General features: G+C 40.3%; 1 protein-coding gene across 1 annotated transcript in view; it reads right to left on the bottom strand.

Moving 5' to 3' along the window:
- Positions 1 to 25,693, bottom strand: part of COL4A4 (collagen type IV alpha 4 chain) — a 123,571-nt gene that overhangs the window by 75,296 nt on the left and 22,582 nt on the right. The window contains exons 5-19 of the mRNA XM_038749161.1: positions 21,028 to 21,162; positions 20,147 to 20,191; positions 19,374 to 19,490; positions 16,548 to 16,610; positions 14,693 to 14,728; positions 11,971 to 12,033; positions 11,651 to 11,686; positions 11,450 to 11,491; positions 9,256 to 9,336; positions 6,504 to 6,557; positions 6,185 to 6,244; positions 4,559 to 4,603; positions 3,780 to 3,833; positions 3,030 to 3,099; positions 2,116 to 2,220 (exon numbers count right to left, since the gene is read on the bottom strand). Coding sequence (XP_038605089.1) covers positions 2,116 to 2,220; positions 3,030 to 3,099; positions 3,780 to 3,833; positions 4,559 to 4,603; positions 6,185 to 6,244; positions 6,504 to 6,557; positions 9,256 to 9,336; positions 11,450 to 11,491; positions 11,651 to 11,686; positions 11,971 to 12,033; positions 14,693 to 14,728; positions 16,548 to 16,610; positions 19,374 to 19,490; positions 20,147 to 20,191; positions 21,028 to 21,162 — 1,006 coding nt within the window. The remainder of the gene's footprint in view (positions 1 to 2,115; positions 2,221 to 3,029; positions 3,100 to 3,779; positions 3,834 to 4,558; positions 4,604 to 6,184; positions 6,245 to 6,503; positions 6,558 to 9,255; positions 9,337 to 11,449; positions 11,492 to 11,650; positions 11,687 to 11,970; positions 12,034 to 14,692; positions 14,729 to 16,547; positions 16,611 to 19,373; positions 19,491 to 20,146; positions 20,192 to 21,027; positions 21,163 to 25,693) is intronic.

Below are 25,693 nucleotides of genomic sequence, written 5' to 3'. Positions count from 1 at the left end.
TAGTCAGATTGGCTTTTTCAGTCTTTACTTTCTGGAACCCTGTTAATTATGAACTAAATAATTTCTTCCCATAGACCTAATGAATAAACACAGTGGCTGTTCCTGTCCGGTATGAAACCAATGCTAGTTTCCCTCAGACTCCTGAATGCCTTTGTTTCTTAACAGAACTATGCATTCTTTTCCATTTTCACACAAACGAAAAGGCGATGAAAACAGTCTATGTGGTTGTAATCTTTCAGTTGAGTATCAATTCAGGATCTGGTTGAAACAATTGCATTTTAAATCAGGTCATGTACCCCTTTGGCTTCCCTTTCTCTCTTTGCCTGTCTGCAGCCTGGTTTCTGCCTTATTCACTTCACAGATACTGCTCTCTCCTCCTTGCCAAATTTTAAGGAATTTACCATATTTTAGATCTTCCTAAATCTCTCAGCAGCACTCTTATCCAAGAAACACTACCCAATCTGGGATTTACTGACATTGGTTCTCTTCTTATTTATGACCACTTTTTCCTCACCAGCATTTCCTCTGCATCTGTTCTTCCAGTCTCCACCCCTTATTTGCCAGACGAATAGCTGCCACACTAGTCCAGGCCCTTGTAATATCCCAGTTGGACTACTGAATCAGTGTCCTCACTGGTCTCTCTGCATCAATTCTATCTCAAAGCATCATTAACATTAACTCTGTTGTAGTCTCCCAAGCACTTAGAACAGTGCTCCGCAATAAATCCTCCTGAGTGATTTATTATTGACCCAACACCTACTGTTACAACAGAAGTACAAGGAATTATAAGAACATGATTAAAGCATATTGACTCACCATGACCAATTTTTTATAAGGAAGAGGATATATTCTGCAAGGATCTGTCAGGTTCATCACAGAAAGACTAACACCCAAAAAACTGATTATCATGGGAGAACTTAATGTATGGATAGAGAATCTGAAACAAGGGCCATATGGGTTTAAAAGCCTTGTAGAATGGGTAATTTATCAAGAATCAGCTTGTAAGCACCAACACAATATTCCACTTACCAAAAAAGAGGAAGAACCCAAGGATGTATCTAAGATGTATGAATTATCTCCCATTAACTTACTGTACAACAGTAAGAACTGAAAAATATAAACATTGTTATACAGATGTTCTGAGAACTGTGATGACAGCATGGCTTAGTGAAAACAGCACAGGCTTGGGAGTCAGAGGTCTTGGGTTCTAATCCCAGCTCCGCCACTTGTTTGCTTGCAATTGGTGAGTGAATGAATGACTTTGAACAAGTCACTTAAATTCTCTGTGCCTCAGTTACCTAATCTGTAAAATGGGGATTAAGACTGTGAGCCCCATGTGGGACAACCTTATAACCTTGTATTTACCCCAGTGCTTAGAACAGTGCTTGACACATAGTAACTGTTTAACAAATACCATCATCATTATTATTATTATGGTTGGCATCATCCAAATATTGAATGATGATACTAACACCCCAAATGATATTCAACTGAGACTGAGTGGATATCAAACACCTAGAAAATGAAGGTACCTGCAAAGAGCATTGAAATAACAACCCAGCAATCCTTTCAAAGCAAGAAATCCATCTGCCACTATGTATTATGAACAAAGAATTGATAACTGCTAGTCAGAGAAATGGTCTTGTAGGTAGAACTTAAGACTGTGGATTTTACTGGCTGGATGTATGGATTCCGTTGGTTTGATGAGAGCAGCAGAACAATACATCTTCATATTTTTCTTTATTATTTGCCAGCACACTCTCACAGAAGAATTAAATAGCAACCGTACGTTCAGATCTGGTAATAGTTCTTGACTGTGTGTGGAACTGGCCTTTTATAAACAGATGTAGTAGATGTTGGTCACCTTTATCCTTACAGGTGTCACCATTTTTCAAAAGAGCATGTAGTCAGAGGCAGTGTCTCATGTATGAACTTTGGAGGCCATCAATTATGTGCAATTCACAACGAGTCTAAAGTCTCTGTGTAAACTCCAAATCCCAAGGAGAGAAAAGCAGTGAGTTGGGTGGTTTCAGACAATGGCAAAGTGTCATTTACTTCACTCAAGCTCTTCTGAAGAAACTTTCCAACTCGGGTTTAAGAAAGTGAGAGTCTTACCTGCCCGGTCTTCACCTGGTTTACCTGAGGGACCAGGTGGGCCAACCTTTCCAACTGATCCCATTTCTCCATAGCGACCTGGAACTCCCGGATCTCCTGGAAGTCCTTTCCAAAAACAGTGTAATTGTGGATTTAATACATCGTGTTTGTCATACTTGGTAAAGCATAGTTAAGACTGTGGACTGGAAACTTGTCAATCAATCAATCAATCAATCTTATTTATTGAGCACTTACTGTGTGCCAAGCACTGTACTAAGAGCTTGGGAAGTACAAGTTGGCAACATATGTCCTACTTAGTTCTTTAATAGCAAGATTTATTGAATGCAAATTCATTGAAAAAATTAAAATGAAATGAAATGACTGTTTGAATTCCCATTTATCAACTTTTCTTTCTTGAACATTATACTTTTTGTTTGTTTACTCATGGCACCATTATGAGTTAGTTTCATTGTCTTTAAAGAGAAGCAGCATGGCTCAGTGGCAAGAGCCCAGGCTTTGGAGTCAGAGGTCGTGGGTTCAAATCCCCGCTCTGCCAATTGTCAGCTGTGTGACTTTGGGCAAGTCACTTCACTTCTCTGGGCCTTAGTTACCTCATCTGTAAAATGGGGATGAAGACTGTGAGCCCCACGTGGGACAACCTGATCACCTTGTAACCTCCCCAGTGCTTAGAACAGTGTTTTGCACATAAGTGCTTAATAAATGCCATCATTATTATTATATTTAGTCTGCTATTTTTTAAAAAGGAAGGTCATCTTATTATACCATCTATAATTATTAAAACTCCAAAAACCATCATATAAGTATATTTAACTAGGTACCTATCCCATTGAATTAAAAATATGATTCTGTAACCATGAATTAAAATGTGGGTTTTTTGTTTTTTATTTAAAAAGATTAACAAAAAAAGTACAAACCTTTCAGTGGAACAGGTGGAGTTACCATAATACCTGGTGGCCCTGGTTCCCCCCGGTCTCCAGGATCTCCCTGAAAGCATTCATTTATTTTTTTAGGGATAGCCATATTTTCATCTGCTAACAACATTAGAAGGATCAGAAGGACCTTTCTTTTAAATAAAAAAATGCAAGCTGTCCAATGACAGCGGAAATTGGGTGGAATTCTAAAAGGAGAGAAAATGTGCCTTTTCTTCCATGTTCTTCAGATCAATAAGATACTCCATGGATATAAACCAAATACATCTAGGAGGTATTAAGCCATTCATGGCTTTAGCATACCCTTAGTGCATTGGAGTGCAATTCCTAAATTGCAGCTTTGTAATTCAACAGTGATATTCAGTATGGGCTTTGAAAATATGGGTCCTTGCATTTTGGGGAGAAAATATTATTGCCTCAACCACCACCATTGGAGCATTTCTGGGGCAGGCAGAAGAGCATCATGAAGCTCAGGGATGAGATACAATATGTAGTTAAAAAACCGAATGGGTAGCAACATCACAGTCCCTTCAGGTGCATTACTTATGAGCATTACTTTTTCACTTTTCTGAAAAGTGTAAAATATTCCCCTCCATTCTTTGTTAATGCTTTATGTCTTAAAAATGTCACAGAAAACTCTTTGATCTTTCCAAATTAAAACTTTGGAACAATTTTTAGTCAGGAGTTCTTATTTTGAGAGAAGGTTCAACAGGGAACACCAACAGATCTGATTACCTTTATGCCTGGAAATCCAAACTTCCCAGGAATGCCAACTTCTCCAGGTTCCCCCTAAAAACATCCATGAACATATATCTTGGTATTTTACTGGAGTAAGCTAACACAAATTTGTGGTCTCAGCTTTTATAGGGTAGCAACATGGCATAGTGGATAGAGCACGGGCCTGCAAGTCAGAAGATCATGGGTTCTAATCCCAGCTCTGCCATTTTCCTGCTGTGTGACCTTGGGCAGGTCACTTCACTTCTCTGTGCCTCAGTTACCTCATCTGTAAAATGGGGATTGAGACTGTGAGCCCCATATGGGAGAGGGGCTGTGTCCAGCCCAATTTGTTTATTCCTATTCCAGTGATTAGAACAGCGCCTGACACGTAGGAAGTGCTTAATTACCATAATTATTATCATTATTATTTGAAAAAGGTTTATTTTGTTCCCTGACACCAGTATGCTTTGCAACTCTTTTTGTCATTTAGTTTGGGGTTTTCTAGTGCTACAGAATGTATGTCTCCAAATAATATAAAACATATTATTTAATTATAAGATAACATTATTATAAAATAATATTATATATAATATAATGATACTATAATAATAATAAAAATTATAAAACCAAAACGCTTTTTATCAATGGCGTAGGTATGCTTGGGGTAACTTGAAACCCTCCTATAAATCATCTTACTACAAAAGTGCTTGGCACATAGTAAGTGCTTAACAAATACCATCATGATTACTTTTAAATTCACTATTAAATTATTTATCAGACCAATTATTTACCATTACCTTTAATCCTGGAGAGCCTGGGGATCCATAGGAACCAGAATGACCCTACCAAATGCAAAAATCAACATGTGAGAGCATGGAATTTAAATGAATATTATTTTATGCACTTTCTCACTTTTAAAGAGTTGTATGGTTAATTTGCTCCTTAGGCTTGTAAAAACACTTTGAAGGAAAGTTGCCAAGTCAATACAAGATTGATTCTTCTCAGTGTGGAAGCTAATGCGGTACCTGGTGAAGGGAGAGAATGGTTAAAATTATGACAAGCTATAATTCTATTTATTCTGATGGTATTGACACCTGTTTCCTTGTTTTGTTTTGTTATCTGTCTCCCCCTTCTAGACTGTGAGCCCGTTGTTGGGTAGGGACCGTCTCCATATGTTGCCGATTTGTACTTCCCAAGCGCTTAGTAGAGTGCTCTGCACACAGTAAGTGCTCAATAAATACGATTGAATGAATGAATGAATGAATGAATTGCATAGGAATACTCGAATGCCTTTCCCACTCCCACGCACAGCACAAGGATGTTGTCACATTCAGGTTTAGGGACAAAGTTAGGGGCAAAATCTGCAGAAGGCTAGAAACAGTACAGAAAGCACATACACTTGCTTTTTGTTTATCTGTTTTTTAAAATTGTATGTGTTTAGCGCTAACTACATGCCAGACACTGTACTAAATTCTGGAGTAGGTGCAAGCTAATCAGGAGGGACACAATCCCTGTCCCACATGGGGCTTACAGTCTTAATCCCCATTTTACAGATGAGGTAACTGAGGCCCAGAGAAGTGAAATGACTTGCCCAAGGTCACACAGCAGACAAGTGGCATAGGGAGGATTAGAACTCAGGTCCTTCTGACTCCCTAGGCCTGTGCTCTATCCACTAGGCCATGCTGCTTCTTCATTTGGTGAGTAAGCCACTCCTGATCATTTCCCCTGAGATCACGAGACTTATCCTTAAATGCACTTCCAAAAGGCACATTGGGGAGTAGCAGAACAAATAGAAGCAGTGCATGTCTCCTTCAAACAGCGCATGAGGGAGAAGGTGGAGAGAGATTGGTTTTTCCCCCGAGAGGGAATTACAGAATCCTTAAGAGCTCTAGATAGGGAGATTAGGCTCACTATCATTTCCAATTTTAGTCTGCCCCTATATCTATATAGCAGATATAATAATTCACAACACACTGAAATATATTTGCACTTGATTGTCAAAGAATCCCATGTTTAGTTTCAGATTGTGAATATCCTGAATTTTCCCAAATAATAATAATAATAATGGCATTTGTTAAGCGCTTACTATGTGCAAAGCACTGTTCTAAGCGCTGGGGGGGATGCAAGGTGATCAGGTTGTCCCACGTGGGGCTCACAGTCTTAATCCCCATTTTACAGATGAGGTAACCGAGGCACAGAGAAGTTAAGTGACTTGCCCAAGGTCACACAGCAGACACGTGGAGGAGCTGGGATTCGAACCCATGATCTCTGACTCCAAAGCCCAGGCTCTTTCCACTGAGCCACGCCGCTTCTGAGTGAGTCTAAATGTGAGTCTAAAGTTCTTTTATAAAACATGGAAGAGAAACAGGATGTAAATATGGTAGTGCTTGGACTGCTATTCACTCATTTTGAATCGTTCTTACCCGAAGACCAGGAAATCCAGGAATACCTTTCTCTCCCTTCACTCCACTTCCAGGTTCACCCTTCAGTCAATTTGAAAAGATATGAGATACGCACATGAAATGTAGATGAGAGCCATCACAGTTTTTAGCAATGGGGAAAAAACAAAAGGAGAGATAGAAATTACTCTTGGCAGCTTAAAGGAAGGGTTAGATTATAAATTCAAAATGATTGATTCCTATGCCAATGTTGAGCCAACAACTAAGAGAGTCTTCAACATAAAAATCGGGAAACCCATTAATAAAGGTATCTAATACACAAGAATTAGAGAGCATCAAATACCTTAGCTCCAACTGGGCCAGGGAGGCCACTTTTTCCAGGCATCCCTTTTGTGCCCTAAAGAGCAAATGGAAAAAAGAGTGTTATTTTAAAGATCAGGCTTTCGTAAACACTTTTCAACCACAGGTGATCAGGTATAATGGATTCACTGACACATTTACACTGACTGAGTATTTATTATATAAATCACAATTACAATTAGCCAATTCTCATTAACTCTGGAGACAACAAATATTCTACCAGGCTTCCCCTAAAGAGCAAAGTTGAAATTGACTGGTTCCTGCATGGAATTTGCTTTCTCATCTCTGATTTAACTAGGATTAGTTCAATTTAGTTCAAGGAAGCATTCCTAGTTTATTTATCTTATTTTACTTAGAGATTGAATTCCAAATGCTTCAGAAATAAATCCTTCCTCAGAAACATTTGTATTATAATAAAAAAGTATTCTTTTTTCCCTTTTATAATTCCACTTTATACCTACTTTGATTAGTACATCTAAAATAATAACAAGAACTTGAATTTGCATGGCTTTTCCAGAGCACTTTCACATCAATTATTTTATTTTATCCCCACAACATCTCTGCAAGGTTGGGAGACAAGTACTGTTTTCCTATTTTCTCCCAGACTTGTTCTTACCAGTACCCTAAATGTCTTCATTAAAACCCACAATGCAGTGCCGAAGGATTCTGTTATATGTTTAGAAGCTTTAGGGAGCATGGTGAATATTAGAAATTATGACTAAACTGAATAATGAGTAGATGATAACAGTATATGTTCTAGGGTTTTCTATTGACTGTGAGGAGAATCATTGTGAGCCCACTGTTGCGTAGGGACTGTCTCTATATGTTGCCAACTTGTACTTCCCAAGCGCTTAGTACAGTGCTCTGCACACACTAAGCGCTCAACAAATACGATTGATTGATTGATTCCAATAAATTTGATATCTGCCTAATATGTCCTAATATTTACCAATTAATGAAAAAAGAGGATAAAATATGAAAACAGATCAAAGAAGCTGATGCCGCAAACCAAGAATCTGTTCCTCCACAGGACAATTTAGGTTTTTGATGATTGGGTCTCCTGTAAAGAATAGCAGGTTAGACTTGGCTAATAATAATAATAATTGTGGTATTTATTAAGTGCTTCCTACATGCCAAGCACTGTTCTAAGCACTGGTGGGGGGAGGGGATACAAGGTAATTAGGTTGTCTCCCTCGGGCTCACAGTCTTAATCCCCATTTTACAGATGAGGTAACTGAGGCACAGAGAAGTGAAGTGTTTTGCCCAAGGTCACACAACAGACAAGTGGCAGAGCAGGGAATTAGAACCCATGTCCTCTGACTCCAAAGCCCGTGCTGTTGCCAGTAGGCCAGGCTGCTTCCTGAGGCTTTAGGACTGAGCGCAGTAAGCGCTCAATAAATATGATTGAATGAATGAGTGAATACCACTTGTTCCCTCTTGCCCCTGTCACCCATGTTCCCACTGGGGCAACTGAGTGCAAGAGTTAAGTATGCAGATAGGAGTTCACCATACGGAGGAATGTAGGTTTGATTTTCATCGCTGTGAACCAGGTCTAAGGGCAGAAGGGGGATTAGAACCCAAGGTCTTAGGTTTCACTGGGCACTCTTTGCACCAGACCAACAACAGGGCTCAGTTTTGATTTTTAATGTCTACTGAACCATGCAAAAGCCACATCCCCACCAGCTCAGAGAAAGGGAGATTAGCAAATTTAACAGTAATAATAATAATTGTGGTATTTGTTAAGCACTTATGATGCATGGCTCAGTGGAAAGAGCCCGGGCTTTGGAGTTAGAGGTCATGGGTTTGAATCCCGACTCCACCACATGTCTGCTGCGTGACCTTGGGCAAGTCACTTAACTTCTCTGAGCTTCAGTTCCCTCATCTGTAAAATGGGGATTAAGACTGTGAGCCCCATGTCGGACAACTTGATCACCTTGTATCTACCCCAGCGCTTAGAACAGTGCTCTGCACATAGTAAGCGCTTAACAAATGCCATTATTATTATTATTATTATTATTATGTGCCAAACACTGTTCTAAGCACGGGGGTAGATATAAGGTAATAGGGTTCGACACAGTCCCTATCCTACATGTGGCTCACATTCTCAATCCCCATTTTACAGATAAAGTAAAAGACACAGAGAATAATAATAATAATAATTCCATTTTACAGATGAGGTAACTGAGGCACAGAGAAGTTAAGTGACTTGCCCAAAGACATACAGCTGACAAGTGGCGGAGCAGGGATTTGAACCCATGACCTCTGACTCCAAAGCGTGTGCTTTTTCCACGGAGCCACGCTGTTTCTCTGTTAAGTGAGGTGAAGTGACTTGCCCAAGGTGACACAGCTGACCAGTGGCAGGATTGGGACTAGAACCATGACCTCCTGACTCTCAGGCCTGCGCTCCATCCACTATGCCCTATTGGGAGCTACACTCCTCAGTGTGTAACACTATTTTAAGTGAGCTTTTAAAGGTACAAAATTTAATCATTTGATGTTTACTTACAATTTAGAGTTCTTTTATTTACCTATATGTTTAATCGTCCAATGTGTTTGGACTATCACTCTTCTAATATGAGGGTGCAAGACAGTGACCCTCCTATTCAAAAATTGTCTACTCAGAGCTAAATTGTAGAAAATGCAAATAATGACAGTCACTTAGAGAAATGACACTAGCTCCTTTAAATGCAATTTGGTATCATCAATACTGAAAGGGAATAGATTTGACTACAAACTTTTTCTCCTTTGTGGAGACGTGAACTTGGAGGCCCAACCAATAGGGGTGGCCCTGGAGGCCCTTGATGTCCAACTTCGCCCTATAAAACACAAATAAATGACAGTTAGTATTATGTGATAATCCACTGCCACTGTGGGAAGGAATTTTGTTCGTAAGAATCACAGTGCAACTGCCTAGCTTAGAATCCTGGTTTTGAAGTGAATTTTAAAAACATTTACATACCTGCAAATAAAAAAGGTAATTCCTCAATACTTAAATGCTCACCCATTATTTACACTCTTCGTAAACCTGAGTCCCTGCCTTGGTTGTTATAGGTAGGAGAATTCTCATCTACTATTCCCATTTTCTCTGCCAGGATACGGATTCTCATTGCCAACAATAATAATAACAAATAATTGTGGTATTTGTTAAGCATTCACTTTGTGCCAGGCACTGTATTAAGTGCTGGAGTGGACACAAGGTAATTAGGTGGACACAATCCATGTCCCTCATACGTCTCACATTCTTAATCCCCATTTTACAGATGAGGTAACAGGCACAGAGAATTTAAGTGACTTGCCCAAGGTCACACAGCAGTCAAGTAGTGGAACCAGGTTTAGAACCAGGTCCCTCTGACTCTTAGGCCCACACTCTATCCACTAGGCTATGCTGCTTCTTTCTTATTATTGTAAAGATCTTTCTTTCTTTTCACCCTGACTTGTCCAATCATTTAGACTGCTAAAGCCTTAGTAAAAACAGAACAAGTATGTCTAAAGCTTAAGTTTAAAAAATTCAAAAACAAAGAAGAGATAAAATTACTTCATTCATTCAATCGTATTTATTGAGCACTTACCGTGTGCAGAGCACTGTACTAAGCACTTGGGAAGTGCAGGTCGGCAACATATAGAGACGGTCCCTACCCAACAATGGGCTCACAGTCTAGAAGGTGGAGACAGACAACAAAACAAAACTTCTAATTATACTGGAATAAAATCAGGTCTGCTGCATCTTTGCTGTTCCATTTCCAGGATGCTTACAATTCACTATAAAGACTGATGAGCAACAATATTGAGTCCTCCCTCCCCGACTACTGCATCAGACTCCCTGCCTCCTGTCTCTCCCCACTCCAGTCCTTACTTCACAATGCAGCCCAGATCACTTTTATAAAAAAAAAAAATCGAGTGCACCTCTCCCCTCTCCTCAAGAGCCTCCAGTGGTTTTCCACCCACCTCCACATCAAACAGAAACTCTTTACCATCTACTTTAAAGCACTCACTCAGCATTCCTCTCCTACCTTACCTTGCTGATTTCCTGGTACATCTCAGGCCACATATTTCACTCCTTTAGCACCAACCCACTCTGTGCACCTCGGATTTCACCTATCTCTCCACCAGCCCCTTGTCCATGTTCTCTCTCTGGCTTGGAACTCCTTCCCACTTCATATTCAACAGGCCAACACCCTCCCCACCTTCAAAGCCTTATTAAAAACACATCTCTTCCAAGTGGCCTTTCCCAACTAAGCCTCATTTCCCCTATTCCTTGTCCCTTCTGCATTGCCTATTCACTTGAATCTATCCCCTTTAAGCACTTGACATTTACCCCACCCTCAGCCACACAGCACTTATGAACATACCCATAATTTATTTCAATGTCTGTCTTCCCTTCCCAATTGTAAGCTCCTTGGGAATAAGGAATGTGTCTACCAACTCTGTTCCACTCTACTCTCCCAAGTGTTTAGTGCAATGCCCTGCACACAATAAGCACTTAATAAAGCCATTTATTGAGAAGCAGAGTGGCTTAGTGGGAGGAGCGCGGACTTGGGAGTCAGAGGACGTGGGTTCTAATCCTGCCTCAGCCACTTGTCTGCTGTGTGACCTTGGGCAAGTCACTTACCCTCTCTGTGCCTCAGTTACCTCATCTGGAAAATGGGGATTAAGACTGTGAGTCCCACGTGGGACAACCCAGTTACCTTGTATCTACCCCAGTGCTTAGAACAGTGCTTGGCACATAGTAAGTGCTTAACAAATACCATCATTATTATTTATTGATTGGGTCCACAAAGATCACTCGTGACTTTTTTCTGACTTGAAACTACAGAATGCAATATTATATAATGATAAAAATAGCATGTGATGAAGGTATAATCACCAAAAAGAAAATCTTCTAAAATATCATAAGGTTAAATCTATTTTTAATAAAAAATGCATACTTACTGGATCTCCAGTTTGTCCTTTAATGCCAACTCCTGGATTGCCCTAAAAAAATGGCAATGTATGCTCAATAAAAGGCAAAAAAATGATTTTTTGCTTGATCATGTTACTGATTATCTTTCGATTTTCCCTGTTGGTATGTTTCTCAGATCAAAGTACATCATCTTGCCCTGTATATAAATACCTGAACCAGAAAATTCTTACCTGCACACCTGGCATTCCAGGAAGGCCTTGAGGACCCTAAACCAGCCATAGAAAAATAAAAGTTAGCAAAACAACAAAGAGTCAGTTTCGCTTCCTTGCTTTTGGGTTTTGAGTACACCCTCTGCTCAAAAATCAAAGTGCTTTCATTTTGAAAAAAGGAATTTTTACAGCTTATGGATTTGCTCAGCAACAGCAGCCAAGGTCAGGTAGAAGGGCTAGCTTAGTCAATGAGTATAGACTGAATGGGAAAACAGTTTTTCCCAGGAGAGCAATCAAGTCCAAATTATCCAAATTAAGCAGAACACTAATATAAGACTTACATCTGCACCTGGTTTACCCGGAACCCCCATACCGCCCTTTGCTCCCCTTGGGCCCTTTGGTCCCTAGAAACAAAACAAATATAAATATGCATTTATTAGCAAAAATCTTCATCTTCATTTATCTTCACTTCAAAGATCTTCATGAGCTCTCCTTCATTTACACCAGATTCCTTGCCTATTGCCTGCAGCATGCCTGAGCTTTCACACTAGTCTTGAGGATGTACAGAAGCTGAAATGGACCACAAGTAATCAGAAGAGGTTAACTTCTGGCCCATAGAGGAGTCTCCATATTGGGAGAAATGCATTTTCAAGCAAGGTAAGTAGAAAAAGAAAAAATGGTTCTTGGGTGCTTCTATATGAATAAAAATGCCTACTTATAATGCCTCAGAATTAAACTACCAGCTCAATTCTCCCCATGGGCACAGACAAATCCCTGGAGAGACTGTAATCCTACTTCCCTCTCCTTCTAGTTTTTGAAATAGGAGTAATTCTGGCCTTTGTCTGTTTCAAGGGCAGGATTTCTGGGAAGCAGGATTGCTCCCCATTCCCTCTGAGCCCCTAGAAATGTAGCCGACTCACACAGCCAGTGAGCCTCTGTCAGATTAAGCCTCAAGATATTCTGGGAATGTCAAAGTGGTTTGTAGGGTGGTTATCTTAGTGGGGGGCTGGAGGAATCTCACTCGGTGTGGCATTTGGGCAGTCCTGTTCTGTCCCCCAACAAGAGGAGACTAGGACTAAGTATTTAATATTTCCATGATTTAACTGATGAAAAAATAGATTACAACCTGAAAGGTAAATGGGAACAGAATTGCTAGCCTTCGCTTATGGAGATGTGTGGGATCCTTTTAGACAAAACATCTTCAAGCTGGAGATTACAGGATCAATTCAGCAGCTTGACCAAATTACACCTTTCCAAAACCAACTGGCCTAAAGTTAACATTGGAGAAGCCAACAGAGGGATTTTGGCCAAGGCAAATGAGAAATAGGTAAGGTAACTTCTTCCTCATGCCTACACCTTTCCATCCCTGTTCCCTCAAATCTGACTGCCAGATGGAGGAACTTTAGTCTATTTGTGCACCACATATCAAGGCTCTAGCCAATCCCGGATGAATTAGAGTCATGACTCCTACCCTAGGCTTCCCCTCCATTCCCCCAAGGGATGAGACCTTTGACCTTGATCACCTCCTTGCAGGCCCCAGCCCCAATATCTTAGCCCTCCAGCTAACAGGGCTGTGACTGACATTGGTCTGTTGAGATTGCAGATTCATTCATTCAATCATATTTATTGAGCACTTACTGTGTGCAGAGCACTGTACTAAGTGCTTGGGAAGTACAAGTTGGCAACATATAGAGACGGTCCCTACCCAACAGCGGGCTCACAACCTTAGGAAGTCTTAGAGCCCCCTCAGGGTGGAATCTATGACTCCAGTTAAGCAGTGGACTAAAATTAGCTCACAAGAGGGAAAGATGACTTGGCATAATAATAACTGTGGTATTTATTAAATGCTCAGTATGTACAAGGCATCGTACTACGTGCTGGGGTGGATACAAGCAAGTTGGGTTGAACACAGTCCCTGTCCCACATGGACCTCATAGTCTTAACCCCCATTTTATGGATGAGGTAACTGAGGTACAGATAAATTAAGTGACTAACCCAAGCCACAAAGCAGACAGGTGGTGGAGCCAGGATTAGAACTCATGATCTTCGGACTTCCAGGCCTATGCTCTATTCATTTTGCCACTCTCATCTCTTCATTAACAATATGGAATTCTGGCATATGCATTTGATATTTGACTACCTCTACCTGAGGCAAGGATGGGCAAACACACTGTGTTCTTCATCTAGGAAGCAGTGTGGTTTCTGAGGCCCAAACTGACTTGGAGCGAACCTCCTTGTCACTGAGGAAACACAGATTCAGAAGGCAGCCTCTCTGCACAGTCCCAAGCTTTGACTCCAGCACACATTCTTGTTCTACTGCTAGGAATGCCAGCATCTTCAAGCATCTTATTTATGTTTGAGCCTTTGGCCTGCCCTAGGTATTCCCCATCATGGATACCATAAGCTCCAATGGGAGAGCTTATCTGCCTAAGAGTGACTTTGGGAGACTTAGGAAATTCCCTTTTTCTTATACGAACAAAGAAGTACTTTCAGCTGAATTAGCAAAATCATGTAGCAGAGTGAGCCTGCTTGGCCACTGAAAAGTACAGTGCGGTGGAACAGCACAAACTCCACTGAATGATGAGATTGACAACAAAATCTACTAAGAACAGTTAGGTTTTGTTTCTTTCCACAGCCCTTATGTATAATAATAATAATAATAATAATAATAATAATAATAATAACTGTGGCATTTGCTAAGTGTTTACTATGGGCCAAGCACTGTAGTAAATGATGAGGTTTAAACAGGATAATCAGATCAGACTCAGTCCCTGTCTACTTGGGACTCACAGTCAAAGGGAAAGGGAGAGAGTGTATTTAATCTTCATTTTACAGATGAGGAAATTGAGACAGGAAAGTATCCTGTTCTCCCCAAGGTCACACAGCAGGCAAGTGGCGTAGCCAAGACTAGAAGCCAGGTCTCTTAAATCCCACCCCCTTGCTCTTCCCACTAGGCCCCACGGCTTCTTAATTCAGGAAAGCAAAAGAGAAATTTCACTGGAGAAATAAGAAAATGTCTTATGCTTGTCGAATCAAACCATACAAATTATTCAAGAAACTTACAGGTGAGCCAGGAGGTCCTGGGATACCTTGATCTCCCTGTAACAATAAGTATTTCATTAGTGAATTTTTTAAATGGGATGATACGTTAGCTTCATAATCACTAGGATTCCACTGAAGGGAAAGGCAAATCTTAAATTTATACTGGATCATTATTCTGAGGAAATTTCCCAACTTCCTTTGTACAGTAGGGGCTACAATAAATACCGTTTAGACTGACTGGATTTTAAAGAGGGGTAGTAGATCTAATGGGATATGGGAATGCTCTGTGAGACTGGACCTCTCCAATCTGCATGGGAGCAACTGTTCAGGGTAAAAAAAAGCAGCTAGTGAACCCTCGGTGGCCAAGGGAAAAGGAATCAGGGAGGGGTGTCGGTGGAAAGTTAAGAATGGGCAGAGTTGTGGCTTCTTTCCTTCCATTATTTAGTAGAAGGAACTCTGCTCTTAGCCCAACCTTTCCCCTTCTTGGGCCTGTTTTACACCTCTTCTTACATCTCAATGAGAGGCACTCATTAAATACTACTTCTACAACTACCACAGTAGTTGTGGAAAATGCTAAATTACACATAAAGCAGAAATGCTGATTTATGAAAAATTTCATTATTTTGTCATTCTAGCATTATAGATTATACTTTCCAAGCACTTAGTACAGTGCTCTACAAATGGTAAGTGCTCAGTAAATATGATTAAATGAATGAATGAATGATTATAGCCTATAGACCAAGTCATCACTAACAGTGCTGAAAATCATTATTGTAATGATAATATGGAATGGCCAATAGATGATGAAGTTACCTTCATCATAGCAATGTCAAAAATTTTCTTTGAAGATTTCACTGAAGTAATACTGTACAGTTGCTAGTGCCCAAGAGTACATTTACTCTGAAATATTACAAATATGTTGAAACATCTGGTAGTCAGTTGTTACTGTTGAGCCAGGAGAATTTAAATAATTTGGTAGGAAGAACCAGAGTATACAGGCCATCAAGAACCTAGAAAATACCTTCAGCATTGAAGGATATCCTAGGTACAGTTTACATAATGTCTGCTCTGAACAGCATCCCAAGCCAGAAAACTCTGCCGATGTGCCAAAAGCTAACATTAATGATGCTTCCAAAATTCCCATACAGTTTCATATCATCCTAACTCCTCTCAGCAGAAAATAATAAGCTGGTATCATTTTGAAAGCAAGATTTTAGAAGTTGGGTTAATCTTGTAAACTCTACTGAAACTGTTACAGAAGGCTTCAGAGAGATCTGAGAAGCCCTAAGAAACCTACTCTAAACTTCCCCACATTCCCAAATAATCAATTTCATTTACAAGTTTTGAGAAAATGGAGCAAACTGATCTTAGAGGACACTGACAATTCCAGTAATACACAGCTGAGCAGTGAGTCGTCACTATTTGCATAATATTGGTTCAACAGTAATTTCATTTACAGGATTCTATTACCAACTGCCATTTTCCTGCTTTTCAAAAAGCAGGTATAATAACTGGAATTGGTTTGATCCCAGTGTTTATAATGGGATGATCCATATTGCTGTGATAGTGTAGAAAATTCTTAAATCAATAATCTTCACACTTTATATAATATGAATGGATGATGCATGAATCATTTTAGAAAACCTGAACATTCACAAGCACTCAGAGTCAAATTTGGGCATGAAGAGAATATACTTTAACATTAAAAGAGCTAATGCATAATAATGGCTCCTCATCCTAGTATTTTTGACTTCTTTAAAATATATATAACAATCAAATTAGGGCAATAATGGCTTTGTCAAATAATTAAATAATTATTCAATTACAAAAATTTCACACATTTGACCAACAATGGATAAAAATGTAGGATACTTACAGGTGGGCCTTTCACTGCAATGTATGCTGAGGTTCCTTTCTCTCCTTTTTGCCCAGGTAGACCCTGAAAATGTTTAAACGAAATATCTAAACAAAACTGTGGTACATTCTATTTTCTTGTTCACTAGTACCTAAACTGAATTACCATTATTATTCCCTGTGCCCCTCCCTCAATGGCTTTAAGTTATTATCATTTGAGAGTTTTTGGTCCACAGCTTCTAGCTAATGATTTCGCACACATAATTGAATTCACTTCTCAAAAATGCAGAACCCATATATCAAATCTCTCTTTCGTGGTTAAGTAGTACTGAAAGCTGGATGAACCATGGATGTGGATGAGAAGAGTCCTAGACTGTGAGATCCCCCTTCTAGACTGTGAGCTCCCCCTTCTAGACTGTGAGCCCACTGTTGCGTAGGGACCCTCTCTATATGTTGCCAACTTGTACTTCCCAAGAGCTTAGTACAGTGCTCTTCACACAGTAAGCGCTCAATAAATACGATTGAATGAAAGAATGAAAAGAATTTAATATGTTTTAATGTATTTGCTGTACCATCAACTCAAAGTATAACAAACATCACAATAACAACCTTCTCCTTTCAAAGAACACTTTAAAAGTTAGTCTGGGTCTACCCTACATAGTACCAGTTACAATAAAACATATTTTCAGTAAAAATAGTTTGAATCTGCTGAGATTCATTCAAACAAGCGTGTATTGTTTATTTAGAAAGAGGATGTCCAAGGGCTCTCTTCCTCACACAATTTTTAGCCTGAAAGTAATTACCGTGGAGCGTCCTTTAGCCTTTCCTGAATACTAGGATTCAGCTATAAAATGAGATTTCTCCCACTTCTGTGAAATGAACTCCCTTTGCCTAATAACTAGCAAAGGTCATATGGGCCTAACAGCCTGAAACACTGGTGGAGGGTTGTAATGGGCAGTAAAAGAGAGCAAGTGGGAGAACAGGAGTTGCTAGACTTCACTCTTTTGAGAGCTAGGGCATTTGGTGGACAAATTGCAGCAGAGCAGACAAGAGCGGTGGTAGCAGATAGCCCATTCATTCATTCTTTCATTCAATTGTATTTATTGAGCGCTTACTGTGTGCAGAGCACTGTACTAAGCGCTTGGGAAGTACAAGTTAGCAACATATAGAGACGGTCCCTACCCAACAGTGGGCTCACAGTCAAGATCTCAAAATTCCTTTAGATTGTGACTTCAGTCAATCTTTTTCCTACAGGATCTTTCACCACAAATTCGGCATCCAAAGCTGCTTTCTTTTTCACCTGTACAGAGCAACCTTCTCCCTCAGAAAAATCCTTTGTGGCTTTCTTCTCAACAATTAGCTCTGTGAATTATGTATTTTTCCTTACTTGAGCGCTTACTGTGTGCAGAGCACTGGACCAAGCACTTGGACTTCCCAAGCGCTTAGTCCAGTGCTCTGCACACAGTAAGTGCTCAATAAATACGACTGGATGAATGAAGGAAGGAAGGAAAGAAGGACAAGTTGGTAACATCTAGAGACGGTCCCTACCCAACGGCGGGCTCACAGTCTAGAAGGGGGAGACAGAAAACAAAACATATTAACAAAAGAAAATAGAGTAAATATGTACAAATAAAATAGAGTAATATACGTACAAATGTATATACATATATACAGGTGCCGTGGGGAGGGGAAGGAGGTAGGGCAGGTGGGGGGGACTGTCTCTATATGCTGCCAACTTGTTCTTCCCAAGCGCTGAGTACAGTGCTCTGCACACAGTAAGCGCTCAATAAATATGATTGATTGATTATCTTGCGAGCCCAATAACCATCAGAAACAGATTCAAGTTCATGTTATGAGAAGCAGCATGGCCTAGTGGAAAGAGCACAGGCCTGGGTGTCAAAGGACCTGGATTCTAATCCCAGCTCTGCCACTTGCTTTCATGTTGGGCATGCTACTTAACATCCTCTATGCCTCAGTTTCCTCTACTATATAATATGGATTAAATACTTTTTCTCCCTCCTACTTATACTGTAAACCCCATGTGGGACAGGGGCTGTGTCCCACCTGATTAACTTATACCTATCCCAGAACTTACAGCAGTGCTTGACACATAGTATATACTTAACCAATGCAATAATAATAACAATAATAGTAACATAAAAGTTGATCTAGCTGCTCTCAAGCTTCACATATGTGATACTGGATTTGGGGAAGTGACATACCTCTGGGATATTTGGGGATGAGAGTTTGACACAATCTGAAGTGTGTTTGGAAAGGAATATATCTAAATATGTATGTAGGCTACACGTGGCATGTTTCAGATAAGCATGGCTCAGTGGAAAGAACCCAGGATTTGGAGTCAGAGGTGATGGATTCAAATCCTGACTCCACCAACTGTCAGCTGTGTGACTTTGGGCAAGTCACTTAACTTCTCTGGGCCTCAGTTACCTCATCTGCAAAATGGGGATTAAAACTGTGAGCCCCCCCATGGGACAACCTGATCACCTTGTAACCTCCCCAGTGCTTAGAACAGTGCTTTGCACATAGTAAATGTTTAACAAATACCATCATCATCATTATTATTATTATTATTATTATTATTAACTGAAATGATTAAATATACCAAATGAAGTCAACAGTAAACCCTTAAGCCAAATCAGGGGTCTCTAAATTACTGAAAGAAGCATGAAGGAATAATCCCTTTCAGAGGTTTCTGAGATTTCCATATGAGCTAAAGATGAGAGGATTATGAAGCAGTCAATTTATCAATCATAGACTGAGGGTTAAGGTCCATCCTAAAATCAATGCTCTCCCTGGGAAGAGATTTTAGATTTCAAATATGCCTTACAGCTGGGCCAATTGGCCCTGGGTATCCATGCTGTCCAGGAATGCCTGGATCTCCTCTTGAACCATTTTGGCCATCTAAACCCGGTTTACCTCTTGATCCGGGAGGTCCTGGGTAGCCCTAGAAAAAGTTCAGTCATTTTACATAGGAAACAAGGTCATATATTTCAAGCATAACAGCTAAGCAGTTATATCAGTTGCATATATATATAAATATATACAATAAGGGGTTTGTCTCCAAATCTCACATTTTTGCCTCTATTTTATTAGAAATGGAGAATTTTATGGCATTATGATGAATGGAGGCAAACAAATCAATCCTTATAATCCCTCATTGACAGCTCAATTATTGACAGGTATCTTTTACCCTCACCCCCTACCTTAATGCTAAACTAGTCCTAACTAGCCCAAACACTGGCTTAATACATAGGAAATTTTTTAACGAATGAGATAATAGAGGGTTGATTTTGATTTTTTGAAATGATGGTGACTGGAATTGGTTGGTCTCTGGGTCTTGGCCCTTTGCCTTCATTTTTCACTCCAAAGTTTTACTTCAAAATGTCGAACCAGACCTTCTATGTGATTCATATTTTAGAAATCTCCTTTATGAACGTTCTAGCCCACCAATTTTTTTTTTCCAGCAGTGAATTTTTGTTCTAAGAATTACCATTATCTATATTTTAAAAATTCCTATTCATAGGAGTATAAATGGATAAGAAACCTAATGTTACATTTGTAAAACATATGGTTTTGCTTTTAGGTAAGTTCATTACTTACAGGCACACCATCCAAACCTGGAAAGCCAGGAACTCCTGTTGGGCCCTGGTAAAATTAGAAAGAAAACAAAATATGACACTATCATTCCTCTGGGCAAAAAGTCAGATAGATTAACTTTGTGAAATAGTAATGCCTCATATTAAAGTAGGTCTTCAATATACTAACCTATTGAATAATATGTATCTTTTAAGTTTGTGTATAATGGCAGTTAACACTAAAGTGTAGTTTTTCTTATTAGTAATAATAATAATTATGATTATTATTATGGTATGTACCAAGTACTGTTCTAAACGTTGGTGTAGATAGAAGATCTTCAGATTGGACACAGTCCCTGTCAAATATGAGGCTCACAGCCTAAGAAGGGGGGAGTAGGATTTAATCTCCAATTAGGTGAGGAAACTGAGGCACAGAGCAGTTAAGTCACTCGCCCAAGGTCACACAGCAGACAAGTGGCAGAGTTGGGATTAGAACCCAGATCCTCTGACTCTAAGGCCCATGTTCATTCGATTAAGCCATGCTGCTTCCTTAACAATCATAATAATTATTATCATTATCATTATGGCACTTGTTAAATGTTTACTATGTTCCAAGAACTGTACTAAGCACTGGGATACACATAAGATAGTCAGATCAGATACAGTCCCTGTCTCACATGAGTTTCACAGTCTAAGTAGGAGGAAGTAGGATTTAATTCTCATTTTACAGATGAGAAAACTGAGGCACACATAATTTTTGTCTTGCTCAAGGTCACATAGCAGACAAGTGGCAGAACAGGGATTAAAACCCAAGTCCTGTGACTCTGAGGCCTGTGCCCTTTCCCCTAGGCCACACTGCTTGCCAGTAATTAATTATTTTTATTTTATGAGGCTTATCATTCTTACCTTATCTCCCCTTTCTCCAGCTGCTCCCGCAAATCCATCATCCCCTCTCATTCCTTTCTCTCCTGGCAACCCAGGGGGTCCTGGAACTCCGCATGGTCCGATAGGACCCTGTGGTCCAAGCTCTCCTGGCTGGCCCTGGAAAAACAAAAAGTGAAGAAAAGATTCAGATCTTTCTGAGGATGACCACATGGCAGTAGAGGGGAAAGAAAGTTAATGGAGTCTGCATGTTTCTTACTGGCAAAAAATATTTGCAACCTCTTGTTCATACCTATAGAAGGAAGTTTGATCATTAATACTTATAATCACAGTTTATGGGGGCTATGATGAGCTGTGGCAATAGAGCATCTCTGAGTGGGATTTCTTCCTCTTCTTTCTTCTTTTAGACTGTGAGCCCACTCTTTTAGACTGTGAGCCCACTGTGGGGTAGGGACTGTCTCTATATGTTGCCAACTTGTACTTCCCAAGCCCTTAGTACAGTGCTCTGCACACAGTAAGCGCTCAATAAATACGATTGATTGATTGATTCCTCAGGCCGGCATAATAGTGAATTATTATTTCTTCCTAGGCCAGTGTAGGACAGCTGGGCCTAGGAGTGCTGCTGTCCCTGCCCTTTAACATTCTGTTGCCAGGATTCCTGGGGAGGATCGAAGGTAAGGATAAGTGGTCCCTGATGACTGTTTTGCCTACAAAGCTTTGATACTGAGGTTAGAAATTTATGTCTCATCCCAGGTACTTACGTGGACAAAATGTTCATTTCAATGGAAACACTTTTTCCCTAGAATGCTCTTGCTCCAGGAAGAAATGATCACTGTCTGCTATAACTCTGGTTGGCAAGAAGAAGCAACAGTGAGAGCCTCTGTCATTCCCTTCTTCACCAGAATAAGGGCGGCCACCTGGGAGAGAGGTCACTCTATTCTCACACCACGAGAACTTTCCATAAAACCCTTGCGCTGCTCCACTCTGACAGGGAGAAGCAGCAAGTGAGAGCTTCTGCCTGTCATTTGTTGTACAAGATTGAGGTCTGCTCATTCAATCATTTATTGAGCGCTTACTGTGTGCAGAGCACTGTACTAAGTGCTTGGGAAGTACAAATCGGCAACATATAGAGATGGTCCCATTGTCTGGCCACACCCCCTCTCTACCCCCATGCCTTACCTCCTTCCCTTCCCCACAGCATCTGTATAGATGTATATATGTTTGTACGTATTTATTACTCTATTTATTTTACTTGTACATATCTATTCTATTTATTGTATTTTGTTTATACGTTTGGTTTTGTTCTCTGTCTCCCCCTTCTAGACTGTGAGCCCACTGTTGAGTAGGGACCGTCTCTATATGTTGCCAACTTGTACTTCCCAAGTGCTTAGTACAGTGCTCTGCACACAGTAAGCGCTCAATAAATACGATTGATTGATTGATTGATTGATGACTCATAAGCCCTTGTTCTGCTCCAGCATAGCAGGGAGATGCATCAGCAAGAACCTGCCTTCTTTTAATATTGGGAAGGCTGAGGCTCTGACTTTTGTGATTGTTGGAAGCTGAGCTGTGAGGAGATGGAAACTCTGCTCCTCTAACCCAATGTCCTAAGCTCTTTCTGAATTTATCGTTGGGTTAAATGAATGCAGGTTCTTATTAAACTGGTGTAAACTTCATTTTTGTCAGTCATTAGCAGATTGAGTGTCTTTGGGTAGCCAGTGCTCTCACATTAGCCCAGTTGCCCTGGTTCACAGTGCTCTTCATGTTGTCTGTCTCCCTCTAGACTGTGAGCCCATTGTTGGGTAGGGACCATCTGTATAAGTTGCTGATTTGTACTTCCCAAGCGCTTAGTACAGTGCTCTGCACACAGAAAGCGCTCAATAAATACGATTGAATGAATGAATGAATGAATGTGGGACTACTGCTAATTATAAGAATGGGTGGGGGGGAAGAGCACAGGCTTTGGAGTCAGAAGTCATGGGTTCAAATCCCAGCTCTGCCAATTGTCAGCTGTGTGACTTTGGGCAAGTCACTTAACTTCTCTGTGCTTCAGTTACCTCATCTGTAAAATGGGGATTAAGACTGTGAGCCCCACATGGGACAACCTAATTACCTTATATTCATTCATTCAATTGTATTTATTGAGCACTTACTGTGTACAGAGCACTGTACCAAGCACTTGGGAAGTACAAGTTAGAAACATATAGAGACGATCACTACCCAACAACGGGCTCACAGTCTAGAAGACAGGCTCACAGTCTAGAAGTCTTATATCTACTGCAGCACTTAGAACAGTGCTTGGCACTTATTAAGTGCTTAACAAATATTGTTATTATTATTATTATCATTTCATGCCAGGGCACAATCTTGTTCTCATCTCTCCCACTCCAGCACCTTGCTCATGTTCTTCCCTATGCCTGGAACTCCTTTCTCCCTCCCTTTCCATTTCCTCCCCCTTTTGAAATCACATCTCCTTCCCTACCTTAATTCCCTCCTGGCACTTTTATTTCTTTTTTTCACACTTCTGTGTCAATTGGGGATTCACAATCATACATAGTACTTTTGTACATATCTTGCAAATCCTGTTACTTAAGAACTAACTCATGAACACACCCCTTTTTCTTTCTCCCTCCTACCTAATTTATTTTAGAGTCTGTTTCTCTCCAATTAGTCAATCATTGGTACTTACTGAGCACTTACTATGTACAGAGCACTTACTATGTGCAGAGCACTATACTGAGCACTAGTAAGAGTACAATACAACAGAATTAGCAGACATCTTCCCTGCCCATAATGAGCTCATGATCCCTTGCTAGACTGCAAACTCTTTGAGGTCAGGGATCGTGTCTATTAATTCTATTGTACTTCCCCAAGCACACAGTAAGTACTCAGTAAATGCAAATGGATTTATTGACTGATTGACAACATTAAATCCTGCAGACTGTAGGTCTACTTCCAGGAAATAAAATTGTGATTAAGACAAAAAGCCACTGGATGTCACTCTTTCTTCACAAAAACCTTAAATGGGACTCAAATTGACTTGACATTGAAAATATGTAGTCTTTTAAGTTTCACTTTTATCTGATGGAGCAATTAAAAATTTAAAATATTAAAGACAATTAAAAATGGTACCATCTCAGTATATTTTCCTTCAGTTCTGAAAATGTTACTTGTAACATACATTAAAAGGAAAAGGGTCAGCATGAATAAACACCAAATTGCCCATTTCACCCAAAACCTTTTAACATTTCCCAAGTGTTTTACAAATACAGAGAAATATTACTGAAAAGAGGAATGACTGGTTGCAGGTGGGATGGGATTTGTAATTTGGAAGGAGGAAAAAAAAAGTAGTCCCCTTATGGATATCCCCATGTCTCAGAGAAACTCTAACAAACTTCCCCTCGGCCACTAGAAAATTTGCAATTATGGAATAGCAAAGAACAGAGCTTTGAGAAACTGTCCATTCAGGAGCATAAGCAGGGCATGGGGCAAAATCCATTTCATGTGCAATCTGTCCTCACTCCAAACCACCTAGCAGTCTCAGGGCATACCAGAACCAGCATGGGGAATTAGATTGGACCCAAGATAGTTCAAAGGATCCAAAGCCACTCCAGCTGCCATCTATACTGGATTGCTCCTAAACTGGGGACCGTATGTGGTTTGATCTGGGTCCCCGCAAATGCCTTTGAAACCTCTGAACTATTACGGGATCTCAGACCACAGAGACCAGTGGGACTTCCAGGCCAGAATTTATTCCTGCCTCTGCTCAGTCCCAGAGCATGTGCAAGCTTCTGTCTTCAGGCAGTGACACCAAACTTATCAGGGCTAGCGGCCAGGATTTTTGGCTAATGGCCAGGACAGAAAATGAGAGAGGGGTGGTGTTGGGCTGCTTTGACAACATTGGAGGCCTGTCCTAAAGGAAGTGGGCCTAGGCTGGAGGCCCTTGGTCAAGTGACCCTGCCAGACAAGAAGGAACAAATTGGATACATTTGCAACAAGAACACCTTTCCTAATGCTATCCTAGACCCTACTTGGACTCTAGAGGAGTCCTGGAATACTCTGAGCCTTTCTGAAATAATAATAGTAATTGTGGTATTTGTTAAGCACTTACTATGTGTCAAGCACTGTTCTAAGTGCTGGGGTACATACAAGGTAATCAGGTTAGACACAGTCCCTGTTCCACATGGTGCTCACAGTAAAATCCCTTTACAGATGAGGGAACTGAGGCACAGAAAAGTTAAGTGATTTGTCCAAGGTCACACAGCAGACATGTGGCACAGCTGGGATTAGAACCCATGTCCTCTGACTTTGTAAATTCAGGGAAAATATTCTATCACCCAGAGTCTAGATGCTGGCTGACTGTCCTCTTTCTTAATAAAGAATACTCCAAACAAAGCACTCCTCTCTTCCCTGAAGGGATGCCCCATTGAGACATTCCCATTGGCACACTTTCCTCCCTGAGCCTCATTTCAAGACAAATCTCCCACTATAAAATAGATGCCCCTCCTGCATGACATCTAGTCTCCCTACATTAGATTCTTAGCCAGTTATGATGATCATTGGGCACATTTCTCGTATCCTAAAATCAGTTCCAAAATTTAGCATCAGCCTAGAAGTAAATCTTTCATGTATCAGGTCCTTGATGATCACATCATCCTTATCTTTCTCACGTAAATTTCATCAGCTCTAA

This window comes from Tachyglossus aculeatus, chromosome 7 (assembly GCF_015852505.1).
Source record: "Tachyglossus aculeatus isolate mTacAcu1 chromosome 7, mTacAcu1.pri, whole genome shotgun sequence".
In the NCBI taxonomy this organism is placed as follows: Eukaryota; Metazoa; Chordata; class Mammalia; order Monotremata; family Tachyglossidae; genus Tachyglossus; species Tachyglossus aculeatus.
This window is presented reverse-complemented; position numbering and strand designations above follow the sequence as displayed.